General features: G+C 41.3%; 1 protein-coding gene across 1 annotated transcript in view; it reads right to left on the reverse strand.

Annotated features, from left to right (window-relative positions):
• pde10a (phosphodiesterase 10A) overlaps window positions 1–16,654 on the reverse strand; it is a 258,340-nt gene that overhangs the window by 38,094 nt on the left and 203,592 nt on the right. Inside the window, 1 exon segment of the mRNA XM_063055068.1 lies at window positions 13,299–13,455. Within this exon segment, the coding sequence (XP_062911138.1) occupies window positions 13,299–13,455 (157 nt within the window).

A 16,654-nucleotide genomic window follows, 5' to 3' on the forward strand; every position in this document is an offset into this window, starting at 1 on the left:
TTATTTGTCACATCTGCATCAAAACATGCAGTGAAATGTGTCATTTGCATCAAATATAATCAGTGAGGATTGTGCTGGGCGGTCTGCAAGTATTGCCACACTTCCAGAGCATGCCCACAAATCATTAACCCTAACGGTACATACTTCAGGGATGTGGGAGGAACTCTGAAGCACTCAGAGGACACCCAGGCTGTCACTGGGAGAAAGAAGAAACTGCTGACATACAGTGGCAGGGATTGAACCCTGATCTTTCACTGGCACTGAAAATTGTTGCTTTATGAAATTATTTTTTTCATAAGGGATGTGGCCATGCCATGTTGCAAAGTACTGTTAAAAATTCATTTAAACTTGAATAGACAAATTGCAAACAGTAGAGTTTATATAATATTGAAACCACTGGAAATATATAATCTCTGTACAGTATATGAATATTCAATCTTGCATTGAGAAGATCACAGTAAAGTTGATAAAAGTACTTGATTTGACAAATATTTCATTTTCTTAAATTTACATTCAAAATCACCTACACTACGACAAATGTAAAACCTGTGTAAAACCTGGCATGAATTGCATGAATTTTCCAGGGAAAATCCTCAATTCCTTGCATAACAACTCCATTTCCACATGCAGCTTTTGGCAATTTCTGTAGGCAGTCTGTTTTTCTCCACCATTCTGCTGAGCCCAATGAGGGATACAAAGTTGCAACAATTTTCACAACTTCTGATGGAAAACCTGTTGAAACATCCTATGCAAAACTCAACCTGACACAAAGATGGCTTCACCATTAATTTCACAGGAGGGGAACAATCAGAGAAATTAACAACTTGTATTTTTAACTCCACTACTGCAATTTGACATTCCTACCCTCGGCACAATTCTCCACAGCTTCTGAGACCACTGATTATTGTTAGAAGAGGGACAGTTTGGCATGCATTTCATTACTATCTACAGACAAGGGATATTTTTGTACATTAGTCTGTGTTAGAGAAGTGTTCCACCAATGAATAAAAATTATTCATTTAACACAGATCTCCAATCAGGTCCTGCATTCAAGATTTATAATTAAGTAGTTAAGCAAAACACAATAGAGGTCATGAATTTTATCTGTATTTAATACTTCTGCACAAAAGGCATAGAAGATGAAATATATACACCAGGCGCAGAGATCAGACAAGGAAAATAGTGAAAGATCCAACTTCAGATATTAACATTTATTGAGTGTTCAGAAAATGCCTGAAATATTTATCAGGCCTGGTTGCAACTGTGGGAAAAGAAACAGAGGTAAAGTTTCAGGTCAAACACTGTTCATCAGAACTGGAAAGGAAGAAAAAGAAGCACATTAAGCTACAGGGAGGATGTGGCAGAGAAATGTCTTTGATAGGGCAAAACTAGAGTAACCATGGGGATGAGCTGTAAAAAACGTCAATGAATTAATGGGAGCAATTAGAGAACACAGAAATGATTGTGGGAGTCGTGAAAAGAAAACCAGGAAAACACGCCAGGCAGGTCAGGCTGGGTATGCCCTTCATTTTCAGAGAAACAAAAAAAAAGAACGCTGTACCACTATCACAGATTGAAGACTAATCCCGGACAGAAAAATAAAGTTAACAAAGTTGTGGAATTAAATGAGGTGTCTAGAAGGCTACAACGTGCCTAGATAGAAGAAGAGGTGCTCTTCCTCAAGCTTGCAATGGGTTTTGTTGTTCCAGTATAATCAGACATAGATCGATTGGTCAGAGTGGGATTGGTTTGGAGAAATAAAGTTGCAGGCAACAGAAATTTTCAAATATATAAAGAGTAAATGTTTTTTCCCCCAGATATATGAAGAGTAAAAGATAGGCAAAAGCGGATACTGGGTCACTGGAAAATGATGCTGGAGAGGTAGCAATGGGGGACAAAAAAATTGCGGACAAACTGATAAGTATTTCACGTCAGAGACTTCACTTTGGAAAACACAAGAGTATGGGAGAAATTCAAGAGCAGAAGTGAGTGTAGTTGTTATTACTGAAGAGCAGGTGTTTGGCAAAGCTGAAAGGTCTGAAAGTAGATGTCACCTGGATCAGAAAGACTGCACGCCGGGGTTCTGAAAGAGGTATAGTAGCTGAAGAGAACGTGTAGGCATCAGTCATGATGTTTCCAGATTCACTATATGCTGGAATGGTTATGGAGGACTGGAAAGTTGTAAATGTCATTCCACTCTTTCAGAAGGGAGGGAGACAAAAGTTATGAAAATTATTGGCCAATTAGCAAAAGATTAGGTTTTGAGGTACGTTTAGACACATGATAAAATAGGCCAAAGTCAGCATAGTTCCCTTAAGGGGAAATTTTGCCTGCCAAATCTGTTATAATTCTTTGAGGAACTAACAAGCAGGATAGATGAAGGAGAGTCAGTTGCTGTTGTTTAGCTGGATTTTCAGAAGGCCTTTGGCAAGGTCCCGCACATGAGGCTGCTAAAGAAGAGCCCAAGGTATTACAGGAAAGATACTGGCATGGACAGAAGATTGGCTGACTGGCAGGAGGCAAAGAACAGGAATAATGGGGGGCTTCTCTGCTTGGTTGTCAGTGACTAACTGTGTTCTGCAGGGGTCAGTGTTGGGACTACTTCTTTTCATGCTATACGTCAGTGATTTGGATGATAAAATTGACGGCTTTGTTGCCAAGTTTGTGGATGATACAAAGACAGTTAGTAGGGCAGGTAGTGTTGAGGAAGCAAGGAGTCTGCAGAAAGACTTGGACAGATTGGAAGAATGGGCAAGAACTGGTAGATGGAATATAGTGTAGAGAAGTGTATGGCCACAAACTTTGGTAGAACGAATAAAGGTGCAAACTATTTTCTAAACAGGAAGAAAATTCAAATATCAGAGGGACTTGGGAATAATTATGTAGGATTTCCTAAAGGTTAACTTGCAGGTTGAGTCAGTGGTAAGAAAGGTAAATGCAATGTTAACATTTATTTTGAGAGGACTAGAATATAAAAGCAAGGATTCAGAGGCTGAGGCTTTATAGGCATTGGCCATATCACACTTCAAGCATTCTAAGTAATTTTGGACCTCTTATCTATGGAAGGATGTGCTGGCATTGTTGAGGGCACAGAAGAGGTTCACAAGAATGATCCTAGGAATGAAAGGGTTAAAGTATGAGGATGGTATGTTGGCTCAGGGCCTGTACTCGCTGAACTTGAGAAGAATGACGGGGTTCTCACTGAAACCCATCACATATTGAAAGGGCTAGGTGGAGTGGATGTGGGGAGGATGTTTCCTGTAATGGGGGAGTCTAGGACCAGAGGGCACAGCACCTGAATGGAAGGACATCCCTTTAAAAAAAAGAGTTGAAAGAAATTTCTTTAGTCAGAAGGTGGTGAATCTGTGGAATTTATTGCCACAGATGGCTGTGGAGGCTAAGTCATGGGTATATTTAAAGCGGAGGTTGATGGGTTCTTGATTAGTAAGGGTGTCAAAGGTTATGGGGAGAAGGTAGAAGAATGGGGTTGAGATACATCAGCCATGAGAGAATGGCGGAGTGGACTTGATGAACTGAATGACCTAATTCTGCTCCTATGGCTTATAGTCTAATGGAGTTTCAGGTTTGTCCCTACCAAATAAACACAGGTGCTTGGCAAAGCAGTATCGCATTTTGAGTTTTGTTTCTCTAAAGTAGAGACTGTGAAACTGAATGCAGTAAGTCACTCTGATTTCACCCTATCAGAGACATCCCCAATCCTACCCTATTGCAGCTTAACAAGCTTCCTTTCTCTAACTTCCAGTTCTAATGAATGTTTTAGGCTTGAAACATTAATTCCACTTCTCTCCACACGGATGTGGCCTGACTACTGAGTATTTCCAGTAATCTCTGTATATATTTCAGATTTTGAACATCTGCAGTCTTTTTCTTTTCAATACTCCAATGAATGTTTCTATCTACCAATTAAGTCCCAGTCAGTACCTGTATGTCTCTTACATAAATATATAGAGTGCACTACAATCTTTTGACAGCTAGAGCAAATTCAGGTTATGTCCTGATGCAGGTTTTTAAGCTGAAACATTGACTCTACAGATACCGATTAACCCACTGACTTCTTCCAGCATTCTGATTGTGTTTCAGGTTTAATCTTTGAACCACGTAGAACAATGAGACGAAAGGAAATTACCGTTTAAGTAGGTTTACAACATTCATTGTAGATTCATGAATGAAGAATGAACCTCTGATAAAGACACCAAGAGGCAGCTTTCTGATAGGAATCAAATCTTTCCTGGAAGGCAGTGGGAAACTTTTAATTTAAATATCAAAATAAAATTCCTTTGTTGGCATAACTTCAGTTTTCAGATTCATTATATTGTGTATGTATTTGCTATTATGAAAGAATAAAATTCCTGAAGGATTACAGTAATAATATTCATGCAGTTGTAAAATTCATCTGTAGTTTTAAAGAACATTTAAAGAATGAAAGACTTTGGCTGGAATAACTACAAAATTATCTGATTACTATCATAAACTGGGAGGTATGCATAAAGAATGGAATCAGCAAAGCATGCAGGAAAAGCATGTACGATGTTAGAGTTTAACTTTTACATTAATTGGGAATAAATGCAGATAGATCAGATGCTAGAGATGATAAACCTTCAAAATGCATTAACAATAATTTTCTTGAGAACTGGTGACTAAATTAGAAAGCATGCTGGAATCATAATATGTAAAACTCTAATCACACTCACATTTCCCACTATTTCAAACGTATATCCATATTCAAATTTGACATGTTCAGATCCATACAACACTATATATTCACCCACATACACAGCAGCACACCTCCATTGCCTTTGCAAGAGAAGCTGAAGCATAAACAGCAACAGCTGCAAAAGTTCAGTGAAGATCAGCCCATGTCCAAGGGCTTAAAGAGAAGAATGACAATAACAGTTGGTGCAGCCATAACATGTTCCTGGAATTCGTGACCAATTCTATTTCAACATTTGCAAACCCAATCGTTTTGCCAAGTTTGATGCTGATATCTGAGTTGTTATTTTAGCACAAGCAGAAACTACCCAATGGGAATATTTTGGAGAGCCCAATTACCATTAGCATATAACCTGTAGCACCAGAGGTCCCAACACACTAGACTACTGTTATACTAACATAAGGAAAGGTTACTGTTCCATATCCAGACTGCATTTCACTAATTAGATCACTTGTTTGCCCTTCTTCTACCTGCATATAGGCAGAGATTAAAGACCAAAACTCCAGAGATTAGGACAACAAAGAAGCAGTCGTGGGAGGCAGAAGTGCGGCTACGGGATTGCTTCGAGACAGTGCACTGGGCCATGTTCATGGACTCATCTGGGGCTCTAGACGAACACACCATTGTTGTAACGGACTTTATTAAAATAGCTGTAGATAAGTTCCCCCCCTACCCCCAAAATCATTCAGTCTTCTCCAATCAGAAGCCCTGGATGCACCATGATCAGAGGCATTCAAGTCTAGTGACTAGAAAGTTACAAGAGTTCCAGGTACGATCTCTAGAAAGCCATCTCACAGGTGAAGTGGCAATTCCAGACCAAACTGAATCAACCAAGGATGCTTGACGGTTGTGGCAGGATTTGAATACTATCCCCTCTTGCAAAGCGACATAGGTGACAGCAGGTCTCTGCTTCCAGATGAGCTCAGTGCCTTCTATGTTCGCTTTGACTGTCAAAACATGGAGGAACCACCCACAAACACCCATATCTGCCGAAGTTACTATGATTTCAGTCTCTGAAGCTGACATGTGAACAGCCTATAGGAGGGTGAACCCACGAAAAGCAACTGACCCACATAGGCAACCTGGCCAAGTACTAAAGACTTGTACTGATCAACTAGCTGGAATGATCACTGAGATCTTTAACCTCTTGCTTCAGCAGTGTGTGGGACCAACGTGCTTCAAGCAGGCTTCAAGTATACTGGTGCCCAAGAAAACCTGCCTTAATGACTATCGCCCAGCAGCACTCACGTCCACAGTGATAAAGTGTTTGGAAAGGCTGGTGATGAAACATATCAACTCCTGCATGAGAAACAACTTAGATCAGCTCCAATTTGCCTACCAGATCAATAGATCCATAGCAGATGCCATCTTACTCAACCCTGGAAACATCTGGACAGCAAAGATACATTAATCAGGATGTTCTTTATCAACTATAGCTCAACATTCATAACCATCATCCCCTCAAAACTAATCAATAAGCTCCAAGACCTTGGCCTCAACACCCCCTTGTGCAATGAGATCCTGGATTTCCTCACATGCAGACCCCAGTCAGTTTGTATTGGCAACATTTCCTCCATGATCTCCATCAGCACAGATGCACCACAAGGCTGTATGATTAGCCTCCTGCACTACTTGCACTTATGACCGTGTGGCTAAGCTCAGCTCCAGTCCCATATTCAAGTTTGCTGATGATACCACTGTCGTAGGCCAAATCGAAAGTGGAGATGAATTAGTGTGTAGGAGGGAGATTGAAAATCTGGCTGAGTGGTGTCACACCAACAACCCGTTACTCAATGTCAGCATGACCAAGGAGGTGATTATAGACTTCAGGAGAAAGAAACCAAAGGTCCATGAGCCAGGCTTCATCAAAGGACCAGAGGTGGAGACAGCTAGCAACTTTCCTGGGTGATATTATTTTGGAGGGTCTTTCCTGGGCCCAGCACACAACTGCAATTACAAATAAAGCATGGCAGCCCCTCTCCTTCCTTAGAAATTTGCAGAGATTTAGCTTGACATCTATAACTTTGACTAACTTCTATCAATGTGTGGTGGAAAGTATATTGACTAGCTGCATCACAGCCTAGTATGTAAACACCAAAATGTCCTTGAATGGAAAATCCTACAAAGAGTAGTGGATATGGTCCAGACCACCACGGGTAAAGCCCTCCCGACCATTGAACACATCTACATGAAATGCTGTCGCAGTAAAGCAGCATCCATCATCAGGGATCCCCACCACCCAGGTCATGCTCTCTTCTCACTGTTGTCATCAGGAAGGTGGTATAGGAGCCTCAGGTCTCACACCATCAGGTTCAGGAAGAGATAGTACTCCTCAACCATTAAGCTCTTGAACCAAAGGGGATAACTTCACTTGCCTCTTCATTGTAGTATTCCCACAACCAATGGACTCGGTTTCAAGGACTGTTTACCTTATGTTCTTGATATTTATTATTTCATCTTTTTGTAGTTGCACAGTTTGTTGTCTTCTGCACTCTGGTTGAATGCCCTGTTTGGGAGGCCTTTCATTGATTCCGTTACGGTTATTATTCTCTAGATTTACTGAATATGCCCACAAGAAAATGAATCTCAGGATTGTATATGATGATATACATGTACTTTGATAATAAAATTTACTTTGAACTCTCTTCTGTGGATTTTTCCACTTCTGATATTCTCTTATTTAACAATATTTATGTTTTCCCCCATAATGGGAAGCCCTTGCTCCCTGCCCCACCAAGATAACAATAGTGGGGCTTAGCGATGACAGTAGTGTTGACAGATAAACTGGTTATACAAGGTCTTGATGGAGATAGTAATTGTCTTGCACTTGTGGCATGAAAGTCATCTGCTATTTATTAACTCACAACTAAATGCTGTTTAGATTTTACTGCATTAATGTTGGTAACTGAGCTCAGGCTGTATCTTACTAGAATTTCACGGCAATGAATCTCCCCTGACGGCATTGCCAGAAAGGACCTCCAGTAGTTGCTTTCTTACTTTTTCTTCTAATCTGCATAACCATCAGTTTATCATGATGCAGAAAGCCCATGAATTGAGAGACACTCTGCGTGGTGCCCCGGAACAGTTAATGCAGAGGAAATGTTTATGTGGACAGCCACGTGTCTTCCATGAAGTTCTAGCTTATTGATGTAAGATCAAGTGTTCCCAGAGTTCCCTGGCCATATGGCATCTATTAGGATTTCCTGTGTATGATTATAATCCAGTTGAATATTAAGAGGGGGAATCCTCTTGTAATTCTGTTACATTTCTTTAATCTGTGATGTATCTTTGGCTCCAAAGGTAGTCATAGCCGAAGGGTGGTAGTGGGGACGAGTTCCCACTGCTAAACAAATGCTCTTCATGGCATGCGTCTCAAACAGCCTCTGACAACCAAGTCCAACTCCTGGCCTTCACGTGTGGCATAGATCTTATGCCTGGCACAGCTGTTCTCACTGACAGGAGAAGGGGCAAAGGCGGGCCACTGGCGCCTTAAAACCAGTTGCTCCGGGCAGATGGGGCTCGTTAACCACAGATGGTAGCTCATCTAGGAGAGGGAAACTCCAATTTCAAACCTCCACTGCCTTGCAGCTATACCCGCTCACGGGAGAGGCTTTGGGAATAAACCCCATGGAAAAATCCGGAGTCGGAGTCCTGGAGGCGGCTGACTGCTGTACCCAGCAGCGGCACGGCAACTCCTGCGAGGCTGCTGGCACCAGACTGTATCGACTTTCGTTGTTCCTTTGGACCTGTCATCAGCATGGAGAGGGGGGTCCCACTGCATGGGCAACAGACAGATCTCCATATCAACTCTGCCCTGGCTTGCGCCCTGGAGAGGCCACTCTCAGTGACTACCAGAGACGCAGTACCCATGGTCGACCACGACCGATGGAGGCCACACGATGGATCTTCCCAGAGAATATGGGTGCAAACCATCATCCTCTGCATCACTGGCAAAACGCTTACTATTTGTTAAATTGAAGAAGGTTGACTGCATTGTCAAAAACAGGGTTTAAAACTGTGGTTTTGGTTGCAAACACAAAATATTCTGCAGATGCTGGGATCAAAGCAACACTCACAACATGCTGGAGGAACCCAGCAGGTCGGGCAGCATCTGTGGAAACGATAAGTCGACGTTTCGGGCTGGAACCCTTCGTCAGATCTGAAGAGGGAAGGGGCAAAGGCCCTACAAAGAAGGTGGGGGAGGGTTGGAAGGAGAAGGCTGGTAGGTTCAGTTGAAAAACCAGTAATTTGAAAGACAAAAGCATGGGGGAGCTGAAGCAGGGAGGTGATAGGCAGCTGGGGGAGGGGCAGAGTGAAATAGGGATAGGGGAAGGGAGGGGGAGGGAATTACCGGAAGTCGGATAATTCTATGTTCATACCAAGGGGCTGGAGACTAACTAGACAGTATATGAAGTGTTGCTCCTCCAGCCTGAGTTTAGCCTCATCATGGCAGTAGAGGAGGCCATGTATGGACATATCTGAAATGGAATGGGAAGCAGAATTGACGTGGGTGGCTACCGGAAGATCCTGTCTGTTGCAGGAGCATCTAAAATTCATAGAATTAACAGTAAGTAATGAATCCTGTTCAGCAATTGGTTGGAAGGTAGAAGGCAGAGTAAGGGATATTGCTGAATTTTCCTCATCTGAGAGGAAATCACTGTGTCATAGGGGGGTGGCTGGGAACGGACCCAAGTGCAAGACACAGACACTGAAGTACTAGGGACAGGACTAGGATACAGGGTGAGGGCTAGGACACGGGCACAAAAATCGGGAACCTGGAACAGGACTGGACAAGAGAGCTAGGAGCCAGGGCTTGGACTCTGAGCCAGAGACTGGTCAAGGACCCAGAACCTGGATCTTGCCTCTGGCTCGGACCCCAGAACTAGGCAAGGACGTGACTTGGCTGGCAGGCAGGACGAGGCTGGAGTCTTCAGGCTTGAGGCGAGGCTGGAGGCCAGAGACTTGAGGCGAAGCTTGAGAGTAGAGGCTTGAGGCTTGGGGTCTTAAAGCTTGGCTTGGGTCTTGAAGCTCCTCCTGGGCAGGGCGCGGTACCCCACCCAACGGAGGCAAGGGACAGGAAGGGACAGAACCAACCGCAGGGTAACGGCAATATGGACTGGCTTACCCGACGGAGGCAAGGGACAAGAAGAGACAGAACCAACCATAGGTAACGGCAAGACAGCCTGGCTTACCCGACAGAGGCAAGGGACAGGAAGGGACAGAACCAACCACAGGATAACGGCAAGATGGCCTGACTTACCCGGCGGAGGCAAAGGACAGGAAGGGAGCTAGGTAGAGGGTGGCTCCAGGACAAGACTTCAGGCGAGATGAAGTGAGTGTTACTAGCAAGACAAGGCAAGGCTTCAGGCAATGCAAGGTGAGACAAGAACTTCAGGTGAGGCGAGAGTTACCGGCAAGACAAGGCAAGGCTTCAGGCGAGGAAACAGAAGGCAGGGGAAGGGATACAAGGAGTAAGGACAAGAACAATCCAGCCGCCACGCCCTGATCTCTGGATCCAGCCAGCCCCAACGAGAATCAGCTGCCTACAATTAGTGCTCAACAGGAACAGTAACAGGGTAGACAGGAAAACCTGGAGCAAGGGTAGATGGACCGGATGGACCGTGAACCGGAATGCGGATTTCATGGACCGGACCATGACACACTGATGTTGTCCCATGAGGAAGTGCATTGGAATCTCAACTGTTCACTGTGTTTATTAATGAAATAAATAATACATAGTCATATATCTAGTTTCACAGATGACACAAAGATTGGTGGCTTTGTAAGCAGTGTAGAGAAAATTGTAAAATTTCAACGAGACATTGATAGATTAAGCGAGTGGGCAATACTGTGGTAGATGTAATGTGAGGTCATCCACTTGGAAGCAAAATAGATACATCCGACCATTTCTTTCAATGTAGAAAAACTTGGTGGCATAGCCTTCGAAATTTATAAAAATAACAGAAGTCTTACAAAAAATTACAAAGACTTGAAAGCATTAAGGAATAATTAAAAACATCACCAGGACATACCCTGGATTAGAGAGTATGAGCTGAAAGGCGAGAATGGATAAACTTGACTTGTTTTCTCTAGTGGCGGAGACTGAAGGGAGACCTGATAAAAGTTTCTAAAATCATGAGAGGCATAGATACAGTGGACAATCAGAATGCTTATCCCAGGGGAGAAATGTGGAATACCAAAAGGAATAACATTAAGTTAAGAGACAGAAAGTTTAGAGAGAATTGATGGGACTAGATTTTTTACAGAGTGCGGCAGGTGCCTGGAATGTGGAATGGTAGTGGAACCGGATACGACTGTGTCATTCTTAAGTCTTTTTAGCTTGGCCCATTTTTTACATTTTCTAAAAATAATTGGTCTTCAAAATAAATAAAGCAATAAAGAAATGAAAATATTAAGGAATAAATAATGCATCACGTAGAAAGAAAAGTATTTCTGTTGTAAAAATTCCTGGAAAGAAATCTTCATTCACATGATGTCAGGTGACTATTACACCCTCATGAGACCGATGCAGATTGGGGGACCGCTTCGTCAAGCACCTCTGCTCTGTCCGCCACAACAGACAGGATCTCCCGGTAGCCACCCACTTCAACTCTGCTTCCCATTTCCATTCAGATATGTCCATACATGGCCTCCTCTACTGCCATGATGAGGCTAAACTCAGGTTGGAGGAGCAACACCTCATATACCGTCTAGGTAGTCTCCAGCCCCTTGGTATGAACATAGAATTCTCCAACTTCTGGTAAGTTCCTCCCCCTCCCTTCCACTATCCTTATTTCACTCTGCCCCCTCCCCCAGCTGCCTATCACCTCCCTGCTTCAGCTCCCCCATCCCTTTGTCTTTCAAATTACTGGTTTTTCAACTGAACCTACCAGCCTTCTCCTTCCAACCCTCCCCCACCTTCTTTATAGGGCCTCTGCCCCTTCCCTCTTCAGACCTGACGAAGGGTTCCAGCCCAAAACGTCGACTCATCGTTTCCACAGATGCTGCCCGACCTGCTGAGTTCCTCCAGCATGTTGTGAGTGTGGTTTTGGTTGCACACTTGACAAATGTTACCACCTCTGTGGTGAAGTAGAATCCATGAAAACATTGCTCATTTCTTAAATGCACATACAACAATTGTTTTTAAGTGCTCTTGCTGATACTTCTTCCTAACCACAGCTGTTCTCTTTTATTCCCCTCCTCTTGCAGTTGGTCTCCAATGCTGCTTTCCAGACTTCTTATTTGTACCAGCAATGGAGAATGTTAAGACTATAACTTGAGATAACTGTAGTTAATAAGGGAAGTTATCCCAGAAGGTTCTTTTTCCAAGAACAAAAATGAGGCAACCACTTTGCTGGGATTGTACTACAAGCCTCTGAACAGTCATTAACAGATATAACAATAATACAGAAATAAGACATTTCAACTTCCAGTATTTACAGTGAATGCCCAAGAATCAAATTTAAAAATGCATCCAGAAGAGCTTTTTGATTCCATACATACATAGTTCTACAGGGGAATGGTGATACAGGGCAAATTGTAGGGGTGTAGTCAGATAAGTGATAGGAATGTCAGTAGTTCAGCATTTTGAATAAAATAACTATTACTGAAAGTTTCAAGATAATCATGAAAAAGGATAAGGATGGACTGAAAATTGGGGTTCAGAACTAGAATAAGACTGATTTTAATATCATAAGGCAGGACCTAGCAAAATTACTCTGGGAGCAGTTAGATGAATTTAAGTCTTCATCCCACAAATTGAACTAATTCAAAAGAAAATAATGAGGATTCCTCATATTCCCAAGAGATTAAGATTAAGTCCTAAGAATCTTGGATGCCAAGGAATACATGGAGCTGCACGAGGCTAACAAGAACATATGTAAAGTATCAATATTGTACTCATGGGGTTGAACCTTGTAAGCCATCTGACAGTATGATTAAATCATATATTCTGACACTTCTGGAGCCACATAATGTTGGAGTGATACGTTGATTATAATTTCGGCAGTTCTTGAGCAATTTATGTTTTTTATTGTAATAGAAAGAAAAACACATATTATAGTGTATCTGATGAGAAGTCATTGACTCCTCCACCGCTTCTGCACGACCAGCTGAGAATTTCTAGCATCTTCTCTTTTTTTTCAAAGTTCCAGGATTTGTAGTGCTTTGCTTTTAGATCACACTGAGGTATTTTGAATGTCATTGATTCAAGTGTATGATATTAATATGATGGCTGAACATTGTTGCATCAAGCTATTAAGTACCTTTATTAAATTAAGAAAGTTAAGTAAAAATTATGACAAGAGTCCAGAATTGAGAAAAGCAGGTAGAGAACAGAAAGTAAATAATGATAATGTGATTTGCAGTTTCAATAGTAAAACTAGACCCCCTTGGAATAGGGATAGATGTAAGGTTCTGGGAATGCTAGTGCTAAATAAATATATATCTACCAGTAAAGAACATATACAAACTCGATGTTGTGCATTACACAACAACTACATCCACAGACTCCTTACTTTGCGTGGTTTAACAACATTTCTGAAAAAGCATGTCTATGGTAATCCTACCTGTAAGATAGCAACTGTCTGGGAGAAGTGATGCTGCTCCATTGTGGAGCTGGAGTACAGAGCAGCCAGTGGATGATCAAACTTTTGTAGATAGCTGTTAGTATAACCTCTGTGGTCTAGGTCATGACACAAACAAGCCACAAGGAGACTTTTTCGCTTTTCATGAAAACAAAAGGGAGAGAAAAAGAAATAGTTATAAATCTATTCTTAATAATACCTGTGTTTGAATATAACATGGAACATTATGTAAAATGGCAACTTAAGATACTTCCTCACAAATATTCAGTCGATGGTATGAATGTTGAAGTTGCTGTGGGTAGTGAAAAATGTTGTCTAAAGCTACAGCAGGATATAGATCAGATGGAAAATTGGACAGAATGTTGGCAGATGGAATTTAATACCAAAAGGTGATGCATTTGGGAAGTGAAATAGGAGTAGGGCATCTAGTAAATGGCAGGGCACCAAGGAATGTTGACAAATAGAGAGACCCAAGTTCAAGAACATAATTCTCTAAAAGCGATAACAGATATATAGGGTTGTAAAGAAAGCATATGGCATGCTTACTTTCATAGGTCAAGTCACAGTATACTGGAGTTGTAACATGACAACTTTTCAAAACACTAGTAAGAATGTTTGAAATTTTGTTTGCAGTTCTGGTTGCTGTACTGTAGGAAAGATGTGGTTGCACTAGAAAGGGTGCAGAGTATATTAATCAAGATGATGCCTGGATTGGAGGACTTTAGTTATGAGGAGAGAATGAATAAACTGTGTTTGGTTTCCTTGGAGTGAAGGAGGCTCAGAAGCAACCTAATAGAGGTATAAGAGGGTTGATCAGAGTAGATAATCAGAGAAGATAAAGTTATCAAAAAAGAAACAAGAGGGCACATGTTGAAAGTGAGAGATCAGAGCTTAAAGTAGATTTTACACAGAGAATGTTTGAATATCTGGAACTCACTGTTGAAGGCGGTGGAGTTAAATACAATTATCACTTTCAAGAGTCATTCAGACTGACATTTAAATAGGGAAGATACAGAAGAACGTAGATCTAGTGAGGGGAAGTGGGATTAGTGTATATAGGTAAACTTTATGTAGTGCGCAGAATGGCCAAGTTCTGTGCTGTACAACTCTATGACCCAATTATACAACTTTGTCCAAAATGAGATTAAATAATTCAATCGTTTACCACTCGAGGAGAACTTACCAACAGAAGTCAGTGTGATGGCATCATGGTACACTGTTCTACAATATTTCATTGCACAACATAATTTGAAGAAGTAGTTCTGCACATACATTAGGTTCATAACTCTTGTTAAATAGTGCCTAAGCTTACTGGGCTTTAATAAGTAAAGGATGTTCCAATGATGGAAATGAATTCTACACGTGGGCATTTCTAAATTGCTAACTCCTTTCGAAGATCGCTGAGCATGGTGGCAGGTTTCTGCTGACTTCAGACATGAAAAAATATTGAGACAAAACTTTTGAAACTTATTGGTACTGTAACTTTGCTGTATTGGTGGAGAAAAGAAACAGAGATTCAAATAATGAGGTGAAAGTTATTTATTTTTCCCCAACACACAAAGGAGAGAGATTCTGCAGTCACAGTAATGAAGGAGAAGGGGCATCTGGGTAAAGTAGAAAGCATTCAACTTGTATTCTTAGATATAGCAATGACAGTAACATTTCATTCAGTGAAACAATGCAAAAATGTTAAAGGGGGAGATTTGTAAGTATTTGCTTCATGTCAAGTTTACATCCCATTTTACAAGTTATAAAATAAGTTTCCTCTTTTATTTTACAGTGATTTGTTTCACTGACACAAATGCTGTTCCAATCGTCCCTTGGATAGACAGACATTAAAAGATTGTTATGTAGAATAATGGTGGCAGAATTTGCTGGCAATTCTGGCAGTTACACATAGAACTATCCGCATTCTACTGTATACAATTCCTAGCAAGTTCAAGACTCCTTCTTACTTGTAGAAATTAGGAACTTGCTAGACCAGCTCAAGTGCTATGTGACTCAATGAATTTACTAAATGAGTTGAATTTATGAATTTGAAAGAACTTAATGAATTTCTCAGCACCTGTGGTGAATACAAGTACAGTTTTTGTGACCGCATTGATCTGAGGGGCCAGAAAAGGCCGCGAGGAACAACAGGTAAAAAGAAATATTGGTTACAATGCTTTTAACATGGTGTTTATTTGAATGCATCCCAAGGCCATACCACCACCAACAAAGCAAAAGTTTGAAATCCAGGACAATGCACAGTATTGGCACAGTATCATTCATAGCCCTAAACATTCATTCTGTTCACCACCAGTGCACAGTGGTTGCAGTGTGTGACATCCACAACATTATTTACCCGGGCTATTCTAACAGTACCTCCCATACTGTTATGAGATAGGCGATAATTGCTGGCTATCCCACGACACTAAGGTCACAAAAGTGAATTAAAAACACACTGGAAAATGACACAATGTGATGACAAATAAACTCCAAGATTTATAAATGTTGCAATAAGGATAGAGTTTCACAAATTGTGCATCCTACCAGCTTTTCAACTTGGAATAGAATTACTACCTAAAGAAACTAAGGAACACTCATTTACCTTGCCAACTTGTAATTGACTGTGCTCTCAACCATTAGAGCAGCAGTATCCTGAAAGGCCCTGACAGGATGGATGTGGAAAGGATATTTCCTTTTGTGGGAAAGCCTATAAGTAGCGATCGCTGTCTATAAATAAGACATTATTCATTTAAGAGAGAATGGAAGCAAGTTTTTTCTCCCACAGCATGACTCTTTGGAACTTTTCCTCAAAGGCTGGTGAAAGCAGTGTCGGAGTATTTATAAGGCAAAGTTAGGTAGGTTCTGATAAACAAAGTGATGAAATACTATAGAGGTGAGAACACAGAAATGAGGTTACAGTCAGATCAACCAGGAATTATTGAATGATGGAGCAAGCTTGAAAAGGTGAGTGTTCCATTCCTGCCCTGAATTTAAGAGTTGGAAGTAGAGACCTTAATGAGAGCAACCTAATAGGCAATTCTCTTTCTCACCTCCTATATTCCCCTCAGTTCATAACCTCTCCAGGTTTATAAGCTGCATGTTGTGTAGGCGTGTGACATTGACAGTACTTTCCTTCTTCCCCTTCACATTATTGAACAGTTACATGTGTACAGCTCTCAAATATCAGTTTATTAGTAAAAATCCTGGCGAATTAGCAGTTACATTAGAGATAGTTTTCTTTCTCTGCTGTGAAACACTGGACATCAAATGGTTTAGAAATAAAGAATGATGTAAATGCTATCCCCAAAAGGCAATGATGCACACACTTAGCTGCAGAGGATTTGAAAGA

This window comes from Mobula hypostoma, chromosome 8 (genome assembly GCF_963921235.1).
Source record: "Mobula hypostoma chromosome 8, sMobHyp1.1, whole genome shotgun sequence".
Lineage (NCBI taxonomy): Eukaryota > Metazoa > Chordata > Chondrichthyes > Myliobatiformes > Myliobatidae > Mobula > Mobula hypostoma.